General features: G+C 39.9%; 1 protein-coding gene across 2 annotated transcripts in view; it reads left to right on the top strand.

Moving 5' to 3' along the window:
- Nucleotides 1–6,936, top strand: part of SYT1 (synaptotagmin 1) — a 518,259-nt gene extending 511,323 nt beyond the window's left edge. For both annotated transcript variants that reach the window (XM_058568733.1, XM_058568732.1), the window contains 2 exons: nt 1,498–1,631; nt 5,887–6,936. In XM_058568733.1, the coding sequence (XP_058424716.1) occupies nt 1,498–1,631; nt 5,887–6,093 (341 nt within the window). In that variant the 3' untranslated portion in view covers nt 6,094–6,936. The remainder of the gene's footprint in view (nt 1–1,497; nt 1,632–5,886) is intronic.
- The last annotated feature ends 5,810 nt before the right edge of the window (nt 6,937–12,746 follow it).

Below are 12,746 nucleotides of genomic sequence, written 5' to 3'. Positions count from 1 at the left end.
AATTGAATAGTGTCAGGAACTGTTTAGTAAATTCAATTAGTGAAGACGACAGAAAAAGTGTCCTTCAGGAGTTAGATTCTTCTGGGAGAAAGAAAGAGGGAAATAAAAACAACCTTTTCTGGTCAGCAGTTTTATCTTCTAAAAATTTGTGGGCGTTAGACTAGATTATCTGTAAAGTTTCTCCCAGCTCTACATGCTCTGAAAGAGAGGAAAGAAATTTTGGAAGGCTTAGCAGTGGTTATTTTAGGAGAGAAAAATCATGGATGATTAAACATTTTTTCTTCTTTTTGTTTTGCATTGCTTTCTGATGTATTTTCTATAATGAACATGCATTACATGTGAAATGGAAAAATATTTAAGACAATAGAGAGTTTTACTATCAAACCTGGATGTTGGTTTTAGCGACCTGAAGGTGTGTCAGTCATCCTTTAGTACCGAGAACTGTAACTGGGCATCGTCTCACCCCTCCGTTGACTTCCCTGTTACTTCACCTTTACCGAATGAGGCTTCGGGGAAACAGCTAAGGGAATCTTTCTGCTCCTTTTCTCATCACCTCTGTGTGTACTGGCTTCTTCTCTTTTCCCTGAACCCTTGAAGCTCTTCCCTACCCAGGGATGTCCTGGCACAGGTCCTGGATATCTCTCCCTCTCTCTCTCTCTCTCTCTCTCACACACACACACACACACACACACACACACACACACACACACACACGGGTGACCTCTTCTCACTCTTCGACCTTCACATCTCAATTTAAATGTTACCTCCAAGAGAAGCCTTACCTGAGCAATCCAAGTATAAGAATTCCATTCCTTCCTTAGACTCACCATCCTATCCCTAGTATTCTCTATAGTATCTCTATTCTGCTCTTTTCTTCCAGAGCTGTCTTGTCAACTTGTACTTTCCTATGTATTTCCTTTCTTTACAAGCCTGTTGTCTATTCCCCCACTAGTCTGAAGTTCCCTCATGAAGGCAGAGAAGGCCTGTTTTGTTCACTGCTGTATCCCTAAGGCCTAACTAATATTGATTGAGTAAATAGATGAATGAATAAATAAAACGGCTCCTTTGTCCTCTCTCTGTGAAGAGTTTTGTTCCCATGCAGTGGCATGCTGCATCCAGTTCTTTGCCAGCTCATAAGGAATTTAGTAAGCCAGTTGTTAAACTGTTGGTAGCTTGAAGTTGGCCATGCTGAGAGTATTTATACCATAGACATTGGCAAATACTACATCATGACTTTTTTCCCAAAGAGCTGGTTTACCATCACACCACTGCTCTCATCTTCTAAATCCAACTATAAATATTGAGATATCATGGCAAAAAACATGGCCCATAGGTTACTTAAAATCTTTCAATAAAAAATGCTTGAAATTTTTAAAAATACTAAGTATATGCTATACGATTATTTTCCTATTGGGAATACTTGGTCTTTTTATAAGCTAAATTATAATCTAAAATATGTGTCTCCAATCTCCTAAAGTTTTTGTTCCTGTTTTTCAGATCCTTATGTGAAGATTCATCTGATGCAGAATGGCAAGAGGCTGAAGAAGAAAAAGACAACAATTAAGAAGAACACACTTAACCCCTACTACAATGAGTCATTCAGCTTTGAAGTACCCTTTGAGCAAATCCAGGTAGGGTCAAACAGAATTTTGTCTTCCCATTCAATTTCATTTCTTCAGACCACATAAAGTACAGCCACAGACCTTGTAAATTATCAGTGCACATGCCTTCATTAGAACTGCCATTCTTATTCCCGTGCACATTCGATGCTCAAGCTACGTGAGGAGGGAAATGATAAAATATACAGCACAGGATGTGCTGAGTCATCAGCCAAAAACAGCTGGCATTCTGTTGAGCAGAAATAAAGTGGGAAAAAGAAAATCAACAGAATAACTCTGCTAACTCAAAAGGTACATCCACAGAGGTGAAAAGGCCGAGAGAAAAAGAGATTTCACTATTTACTCCCAGGCTGTAATATGTAATTCTCCTTATCACATCTCTATAGCAAAAAAAATAGAGATAAGAGAAATATTTTGGTTGATGCTAAATATGCAGCATCTTTAATCTTTCATTATTAAAAGATGATTCACAATAGAAAAATTAGGCTCAGTTGTATTTGTAATTGTTTAAATTCAGCTTCCTATTTCTGAGTTGGAATGGATGTGTATTTTTGTAAAGATAGAACCTCAATTTGCTAGATAAAAATTGTTATGATGGAAAGTATTCTATTAAAAGACCTTGTGGCTAACATGTTCAAAATATGATGCTACATGTAGCCACAATGATAGCATATGATCTTATTGTTTAGTAATTTTTAAACATCTTTAGGTTTTCTCACCTGATATCTATAGTTAGACTATGGAAATCCAAAGTTCACATCCAATAATTATGGGCTATTTCTTGCTAATCTCTAATAGGTACCAGAGATTCAAATTGCTTAAAGCAACACTACTTTTACATTTTATTAAGTAATTCATGTGGGTCTATCTTTTCAGTAATATAAAAGTTTGCCCATAACTTGAAGGAGAAATGAAGGGTAGGCATCAAAACTACAACATGGAACCTCCTAAAGGTCCAGAATATCAGAAGTTAGCAAATATTCTTCAGTTGCATATGTTTACTGTTAATCTGTTCTTAGGATACAGTATCTTATGAATGAATCACACCCTTATTCCATGAAGAAAGCTAATATAATAGCTATATTTATTGTATATTTATTTTGTTCCTAGGCCCAAATTAAGCACTTTACATGCATAATCTCATTTAATCCTTACAATAACTTTATGAAAGAGGTACCCTTATGATCCCAATTTTATATTTAGGGAAACTGAGGCTTAGAATTGCCTCACATATAAAAGAGTAATAAGAAAAGAATAACATGACAAAGTGAGATTATGCACATAAAAGAATTTGCAACAGTGCTGAGCACATGGGTACACTCAGTAAATGGTTCCCATCATTGTTTTTATCCACAATACTCACGTCATCTCTTTTTCAAATTAACATTTTATTAGAAAATGGATCTAACAATAAGATTAAAGCAAAATATAAATCAGCTCTATCCAATCAACTCTCTGTAATTATGGACAAGTTTTGTCATCTGTGCTGTCCAGTGTGGTAGCCACCAGCCACGGGAGGGTAACGGGCACCTCAGTCACTAGTGTAATCAAGGAATTTTATTTAGTTTTAATTGATTTAATTTAAATAGCTACATGTGGCTAGTAGCGACTGTATTGTATAGGGCAGTTTTTTAAAAATCACCAATAATCCCACCATCCTCACATCAGTTTATGGTTTTTATATAACCTTTCTCATATACATTTTCTCATCAAATTGTACATACTTACCTTCAACAGCTGTTATATAAGTAGATGACATTGCAGAGGACACTGATTCCCTGTCACCAATCACTTGTTCGCTAGCCTGAACCAGTGAGCGCCCTGCTTTGGACTCACTGGCAAACCCCTAAGTCATCCAATTTTCTCCCACAATTTATTTTGCAGTATTTGTTCAGTGAACTCTTTTAGTTCTAAGACCTTATTCCTATGGAAACTAACACCTCCTGGAGTTTGTTTTTTAATTCCGCAGAACAATATAAGGCAGGGCATTGAGATGAAAAATCCTTTTGTAAACCTTCTCCTTTGAGCTACAATTCTATACCTTTTTTAAAAAAATAAATGTCCTTTTCAACTATAAATTGTAGCAAATGCAAATATATTGAAAATGAAGCACATGAAAAACAAGACATATGCTGCGTTTCTGGGGCAGCATTTTCGAGAAGATAACATTTTGTCAGGACAGAGAGAAGCTGAGCCAGATAGAGGGTATGTTAGGCATGGAAATAATGAGCACACCTTTGACTGCATCCCTCCTTCTCTGCATCTTGAGTCAATTTGTTGTTTTCTGTTTTCTTTTTTTCCCCAGAAGGCTGCTTTCCTAGTTTTTGTGTTTCCCTAGAGAAAATAATTGAGCATTTTACATGCTGTAAGAGCGGTTTAGGTTTCCTTTATCCTGAGGTTATAAGATTATCTGTCTGTGTTTCTATATGTCTCTATCCCTATAAAATATATTATGAAAGAAGCGAAATATGCTGATTTCCAAAAGCACATGAAAATGTTGCTCTTTCCCCCCTCCTCCCCCCAAAAATGTATAAACTACATATGCAGCTGGAAAAATTAATCCAAGGCCTTCATAAGGATATTTTGTTTTGAATGCTACTAATCAATGCATTCCCTAGTGGAATAATCAAAACTCACTCCAATCGTTCACTCCAACCTCTGAAAACCCTTGTGACCTTTGTGCATAATGCCCCCAATGCCCCTGCCCCCATTCCCTGCAGGACTATTGCATCCTGATGAATTCGCTTGGGAAAAGTTCTCAGAACCAAGGTGATTCTGTTCTCGGTTCCAAATACCATCCAGCGGATAGGTAATTCTCTTGGTAATGGAATCAGTCCAAGACTGCACAAGGGAAGATGGAAATTTGTTTCCTTTATTGCCAATGTGTTGCATTTTACATTCTAAATTCCACTGTTAGAAGTGATCCTTTTCTCTGATCTGAAGCTGTACGTGTGTGCTGTCCTTCAGCACATTGGTACAATAACGCAGTCCTCAGAGCACAAGGGCCGTGAAAGGGCAATAACTCAGCAGGATCTTCATCTGGCCCTGGCTTCCATCATTACATTTTCTGCTCCTCTTAACTCTAGCCACCAAATGTTACGCATTCTACTTTATTCTGAACTCTTCCTTTATCTTTGCCCTCAGTTTCTAGATTGGAGCCAGTGTATATTTTGACTAAGCAAATTCATTACTTAGGAAGCGGAGCTAAAATGTGCTTTTAAAAAGTGTTTCTTTCATATCATAATGGTATGGGTTTGCTTTTGTCAATTCAGTCAGTTCAAAAAAGTAAGTTATTAAATAAACCCTCAAAACCTAATCGAATCACTGAAGTAAATCTTGTGTGGCCTAAAAGGTTATTTCCATTTGATGTCAGTGCCAGATACACAGTAATTACTTAATAAATGTTTATTGAGAGAGTGTATGAATGAGAAAAATTATCTTTAGTTAGTTACTACCTTTTAAAGACTTTCACTCTATTGTCACATTTTATACCCATAATAATGTGATTAGCTGAAATTCTATATTAGTTTTATGTAAAATGCTGGCTCTTCCCTCCGAAATAGGATTGTAGTGCATGGTTGGTTTGGGAACTGTAACTGAAAAAAAAAGGTCTAAGTACGAATACCAGAAATTTTGCTGATGAGACAATTGAAACAAATAGATGGGTTGTAATTAGTATTTTGGTGGTGAACATGATGTAATCTATGCAGAAATAGAAGTACAATGATGTACACCTGAAATTTTTACAATGTTATAAACCAATGTTACTGCAATAAACAAAAAATTAAAAAAAAAATAAATAAATAAATGTGAACACAATTCGACATGGGCAGCATGGCATGGTGGTTCATAGCATGGACGCTGGAAACCAACCACTCATTCCTCATGTGACCTCAGGCAGGCTATTAACTTCTCTGAGCTTCAGCGTCTTATCTGGATAATAACAGCAATATCAGTAGGATCTAACGTGAGGAATAACTGAGGAGTTCATGTAAAAGACTTAGAATGGTGCCAAGTATATAATAAAAATTAACGTGTTGAGTATTTTGGAGGTGCTGAAGATGATGATGATGGTGACAGTGATGATGTAGTCATGGCAAAAAAGGGATTGGTCTCAGGTTTTCATGTTCAAGTCATTTTCAGCCTTGTCCTGGTGTTTGGAGATTGGTTCTTCTTATTTCCAATTGCTTAGATCCAGAGGAAGCTTTGTAATAGGGCTTTATCTCTAGAGCTGGGTGATTAATGTTTATTCTGTGTCCTCTTTCAGAAAGTGCAAGTGGTGGTAACTGTTTTGGACTATGACAAGATTGGCAAGAACGATGCCATCGGCAAAGTCTTTGTGGGCTACAACAGCACCGGGGCGGAGCTGCGACACTGGTCAGACATGCTGGCCAACCCCAGGCGACCCATTGCCCAGTGGCACACCCTACAGGTGGAGGAGGAAGTTGATGCCATGCTGGCAGTCAAGAAGTAAAGGAAAGAAGCCTTTCTGCATTTGCCCACATAGTGCTCTTTAGCCAGTATCTGTAAATACCTCAGTAATATGGGTCCTTTCATTGTTCCAGCCATGCATTCTAACACAATTCAGTGGTACTTCAAATCCTGTTTTAATTTGCACAAATTTAAACGTAGAGAGCCCCTAAGCCCTTCATCATACCACTGCCCTCCAAATCTACTCTTCTTTTAAGCAATATGATGTGTAGATAGAGCATGACTGAAATTATTTATTGTATCACACTGTTGTATATACCAGTATGCTAAAGATTTATTTCTAGTTTGTGTATTTGTATGTTGTAAGCGTTTCCTAATCTGTGTATATCTAGATGTTTTTAATAAGATGTTCTATTTTAAACTATGTAAATTGACTGAGATATAGGAGAGCTGATAATATATTATATGGTAAATATAGCATCGTCTGCATTCCAGCAAAAATATCAACTTGTAAGGCACTAGTACAGCGAAACTGACATCTTAAAGGACAACTTAAATCTGAGCTTTCTATCGAATCATTTGAGTACCAAGATACACTTACACCACATATTTGGTGGGTGAATCCAATTTTATAGAATTGCTTCACAGGCAAATTAACATGATCTGAGCAGCATCCAGGCTGACCTCCAGGAAGCATAGCCACAAACCAGAATAGCATCTGTCTGTACATATCTACAAAGCTGAAATCAGGGCTTCACTCTTACATTCAAGGAAGCAACTGAACAGGAGTCAATGATTTCATATTACAGCATGTAGAGTAACAACATCTCGGTGTTCTGTGTGTGTGTGCGTGTGTGTGCATGTGTGTGTGTGTGTGTGTGTGTGTGTGTGTGTGCGCATTTGTTTAGGGATGGGGGTGGGTGGGAAGAAGCTGAGAGAGAAGTCAGCATTTCTGAAATATTGCCTGACTATTTAAAAAGAAAAAAGTAGCTCTCCGTTATCACCTTTATACAAAATGTGCATCCTGTGACTTCTGTTACAGATTTCACACCTATAATAATTCCAAAAGGTTTGCACAGTAGACTTTGTAACAAAATATTTTATTATACAAAACCAGATTAGAAGGAATGCAGAATATTTTTAACACAGCAATCTGTGCTTATTACACAAAATTACTTTGTGGTAAACAGACAGTATTGTAATCCCATCAGAAGATGAAAAAATAAACAATTAGCCATATAGTTCTGAATGCACTTCAATTAAGCCAAAACAGACAGCTAGTGATCTTTTTATATGCTCTTTTTACTTAAAGAAGTTTTAATTTGTCCTTTAAAAAAAGGTGAAACAAAACCAAGAACAAGTTCTAGAAAACTGAAGCAACCTCTTATGTATACTAGATGCTTGATTTAGGAGGAGTTTTTAAATGTTTTCAATGTTATTACGTAGTAAATGGCACTATTATGAAGCTACTAGTCATTCCATAAGAGTCTTCAGGACTGCTCTGTGTAACACTGTGACTGCCGTGTGTGCTTAGACACGTAGTTTCCTCAGTGGATAGCACTCAATCTGTTCCGTAGTGATATTGTAACAATACTGCCATTCCCTTCTACTGCACTGCCCTCGGTGTGTGTAGCACAAACAGTTCTCCTTACAAAGGACCAACTCAGAACTGAAAAGCTATGCATAGGACAAGGAAGATATATAGAATGGGGTGGAACACAGCATTTGTCAAGCACTGTGCAATAGTCCATATTTTCCCCACTGTGGAACCACTTTGTGCAAGGGCAGCCTACTATCTCACACTGCATCTGTCTTTTCTCCCACTCACTTCTGTGACCCCTTTTAACTCCCAGGCCGCAGATAGTAGTGATGCTCTGAAGTGAAAGTTTGTCTTCACAAATACCAAAACAAAATGGAGGAAAACTAAGCCTTAGCCTCATGTTCAGACTTCAGGATATTGTGCCATGTTTTTTAAAAACTCACAGAGAATTCAAAAAAGGGCTGATGGGATGCTTTGAACATGAGGTTGGCTGTTTCCTGATGAAACTAGAATTCCTGTCATTATTCTTTCCTCATCAAAGAGGAGGCAAGCCCTTTGGTCTTTCGGCCCAGTCATAGCAGACTCTTTAGAACTGGGACAGAGGCAAAGGACAAAAGGTGAAGAGCATCGCCCTCTTCTGTGGATGGTCCATACTTTTTAAAAAACATTGACAGTAGAAAACACACAAGTCGTGATGTGAGATTAAATATCAGTTTGAACAGAAGATTCAAATGAGAATCTTTCCAGTTTAAAGGAGCAAACCCTACCAAAGAGAGGGAGTTGATTGACTGTAAATAATTCCTTAAGTCCAGAAACTGACATTTAATTCCACTGTATTCAGCTTTAAGTTGCTCACACTGAAAAACACTTTAAAACAAGCAGGTTCGAGCTGCCGAATACACATTATTTCTTGCGTTAAAGTACTACTAATGCATCCTCTTGCAACACTGCCAGCCTTGGGATATTGTCACTATAGAGTTAGTTGGTACTACGCCATCTTTCACAAGTCAGTGACCAAACCTGCTTTAAGACCAAGATTCATCCTCGGATAAGCCACATGTACCTTTCTGACAAAGCTGTGTAAAGTATTAGAATCTGATGCTCTAGAAAGATCCTAGTTGCCTTTGTGTATATTTACTGCCTGCTTGAGTGTTTCTCTGTGTGGGTTTTCTCTGTATCTTGTAGCAATGTTGGGGTGTTTTCTTCTGCCATATGGCTCGTGGCCCGCGAGCCAACTACTTTAGCTGTATTTTACCTTCATTTTTGATGAGGTGGTTTAAATTTTGTTTCACTTTGTGTAGTGAATTCCATAGTAGTTTTCTGATTGTTGTTAAAAATGACTTAACATATTACACGGATATTCAATAAAAATGTTTTATTTCCTGTTGATGTTGCCGCCTTTCGACTCTTTTTCTTACCTGACTCTGGTGGCCTGCTGGATGCAGGGGCAACTACACAAAAGCGGGCCCTGAATGCCAACCTCTGAGTCATATCCAGGAATACAGAATGGCTGGAGGGCAAACAATGCCCACGGAGCATGGCCATTACTGCCCAGTATTCCTGGGCAGTGTCGCTCTCGACATGTGTTTCTCTGTTTCTGTTTATGAGCAACTCATCTGGCATACTTTCAAGCTTTCTACTTTGCCCAAAATGTGTCCTCTGGAGTTTTCACTCTACAGCCTAAGTCACACAGGCTCTCCAGAATGGGACTGAAAATAAGATTTTTTAAACCTCTTTTCGAGAGGACAGCATGACACATTAAATCCCCTGCCTACTCCAATTACTAGGTGAGACAAGTAAACATCTTTCCTTCACTAAATTCAACATTTATCAGGTGCTCTCTGTGTGCCATGTTTTTACTGGATGCTGGAGATAAAACAAATGATATAACAAGGTACACTTGGCCCCGAAGAGCCCACAGTCTCAGACAGTCGTGAAAATGCAATATCACAACACACTATGACGTGCAACTTGAGTCCCTGAGAACTCTCACTAGATCAACCCTAGTGGACACCACGATGCCCCTGGAGCATCCAGGCACTCAGCCTGCAGCTGTTGGAAGCCTCGCCTGCTGACAGCTCACAGCTGTGTCCCTCTGCCCTCTACTTACTCGAGGTCATCCTCCTGGGGGCAACCCACTTTGGGGCCATTCCAGAGTCCATGCAGGATTTCTCTGAAGTGCTGTCTCGGTTTCACAGCCCCGAGGGTTGGTTGGGAATATTTTGCAACTGCACCACAGTTCACCTTCTCCCTCTCCCAGAATGGTTTCCCCTCTGCCTTCCAGGTGGTGTACCCAAGAGCACCCCCCATAAAACCCCTTCCCCTCAGAATCTGTATCCTGGGGATCCCAGCCTATAACACATTCTTTGGGGGAGGAGATATCAAGAAAAGTTTTCTAGAGAAGATAACACCAGAGGGATGTCCTAAAGGAACTGCTAGGAATTATCCAAGTCAGTGAGTGGGGAAGACTGTGGCAAAATTTTTCTCATTTAACAAGGCTTCAAGTTTACTCATGATAAGATCTTTGATGGCTGGCTACATCATACTCCCCTCAACCAGCTTTTATTAGGCACTGACAAATAAGGATAGGGCCTAAGCCAAAACTGCTTAGACAGCCAGGAGAAAGACCACTTAATTACTGTACACTCTGAGGAAACAATTGGCAGAGTTCTAAATGCAAGTTGAGAAAAGGAAATTTAAGGCCCACTAGGGTTAGGTGAAAAAAAAAAATCATCATTATAATTCAATTGTTTGGTTTTCAATGGAGAACATTTCGTTTTTCTTAAATAGCTCTTGATATTAGGTACAAAACTATTTAAAGAATATTCCTCACTGAATTACCAAAAAAACACAAAAACTCACCCCATCCCTTTGTCAATGTCTGTTTTCCCAAACGGTTTTCAGGTCTAAGACACATACACTTAGGATATTTATTAGGTGTTTTAGTCAGAAAAACAAAACCACTCCAGGTTTTTCAAAGAGGGAATTTAATATAGGAAACTGACCACACAGGAAGGGCTGAGAAAGCAGAGTTGAGACAGTGAGTTAACCCAGAGATTAATAGATACCGCCTGTAATTGTGTGCCAGGGCTGCCCTAAGAAAATGCCGTAGACTAGGTGGCTTAAACAACAAAAATTTTTCTCACAGTTCTGGAGGTCAAAAGTCCAAGGCGCTGGCAGGGTTGGTTTCTTCCGAGGCCTCTCTCCTTGGCTTGTAGATGGCCATCTTGTCCCTGTGTCTTCACATGGTCTTCCCTCTGTGTCCTAACCTCCTCTTCTTATAAGGACATGAGTCATATTGGATTAGGGTCCACCCTAATGACCCCACTGTGACTTAATTATCTCTTTAAGGACCCTATCTCCAAATAGAGACACATTCTGTGGTACTGGAGGTTAGGGCTTCAACATATGAATGGGGGCGGCACAAGTTAGCCCATAACACCACCCCTAAGGCTGGGAAAACAAAATGGAGAAGATAGTGTTAATGTAGCCAGAATTGTCGGGGGGGGGGGCTAGAACCTGTGGACCTATGGGAGGTACCATGGGATCCTTTTTTCTGGGACTACCAAAGGGTATCAGATGCTAGTGCTGGGACCAACAAAGAGGCTGCACGTTGGAGGTTCTGGAACTGCCAGAAGGTCATGATCCAGTAGCAGCTCACTATGGCTAGCAGAAGGCCAACAGAAGCTGGAAGCAGGAAGAGGATCCCTTCTCCTCTCCTCCTAACTTCCAGCTCAACCAGTGTCTCCCATTGGCAGAAACTAATGAGAGCCAGCTGGTGAGGAAGTCTAGGAAAGGGTCTTCCGGGTCTTAGAGCCCCCCCCCAAGAACATAGCAGGGCACAGAAGGGTAGGAATGAGGGTAGAGAACAAGCAGCCAAATGACCAATACATTCGGTGTCTTAGTCCGTTCAGGCTGCTACAACAAAACACCAACACTGTGTGTTTAAATAACACACATTTCTTTCTCCCAGTCCTGGAGGCTGGGAAGCCCAAGATCAGGGCGCCAGCAGATTCAGTGTCTAGTGAGGGGCCGTCTTCTTGCTGTGTGCTCACGTGACGGAAGGGGCTAGAGAGCTCTCTGCGCCCTGTTTTTTCAGGGCACTAATCCCATTCATGAGGGCTCCACCCCCATCTCCTATTCTCCTCCCCAAGTCCCCACTTCTTGATCACATTGAGTGTTAGGATTTTAACAAAAGAATTTTGAGGGGACACATTCAGTCTATAACATTAGGAAAACTTGTAGCAGCTGTATAGACTTTCTAAATGCTCTCGTTTCTTCCCCAGAGAATTCAGGTGTTCCTACCTGAGCCACACAAGTCATCCCACATCTGATAAAACAGAGGCATAGAAATTCTTCTTCTATTTATGCAGAGTTTACTATTACAGATTTGAAAATTCCAACCATGATTGCAGTTACCCCCTCCCTGCGACACGTCTTTATTACGTATGCACAGGACTCTTTGATGTTTAGCAACTGATGTAAGCTGCATGCAAATCTTTACTGTAAAACAGTCAGACGGTGATTCTGGAATAAGAGGGTGAAAAAGCAGGAAAATAAAAATGAGAAATAGCCTGATACTACATGAACAAAGGAATTTTCCAAAGCATACAGAGTAATAATTATGCAGGAGGAACCATCAAGAGGGAGTAGTAATAAAAACACCACGCAGACCTGCTGATGGTTTGTGCCACCAAAGTTCTGAAGCTGTAAATCAGCTGCATTGCGAAATCTGCAGTTCAGCCAGATTGATTTTTTTCACCCTCCCCCACCAACACACATCCCCAGAGTTCCCACACTCATCCTTCTTCTTTGACAGTAACCACCCTGCCAGCAAAGCCATTTTCCCTGTGCAAAATGTACTTGCCCTGGCAGGATGCACACCGGTTAGAAAGGATTTTGTACTGAGCAAGTCAGGACTCACTTCCTCTTTAGCTGTCCACTTTACCTCTGGACTGGGAGTGCAGCAAAGTGTTGACATCCCTTATAGGCAGGATTGCTTGAGTTACCTGTGGAAGGAACCCAATTCAAGCTAGATTAAGGAAAAAAGAGAGAGAAAGGGAAAGAAAGTGGGGGAGGAAGAGAGAGAAAGACAGACAGAGACAGAGAGATGAACTATTGGCTCATCTAAGCAGGAAGTTCAAGGTATGATTACA

Source organism: Diceros bicornis, chromosome 25 (genome assembly GCF_020826845.1).
Source record: "Diceros bicornis minor isolate mBicDic1 chromosome 25, mDicBic1.mat.cur, whole genome shotgun sequence".
Taxonomy (NCBI): Eukaryota; Metazoa; Chordata; class Mammalia; order Perissodactyla; family Rhinocerotidae; genus Diceros; species Diceros bicornis.
Note: the sequence above shows the minus strand (reverse complement) of the source record. Positions and strands in the feature narration are given on the sequence as shown.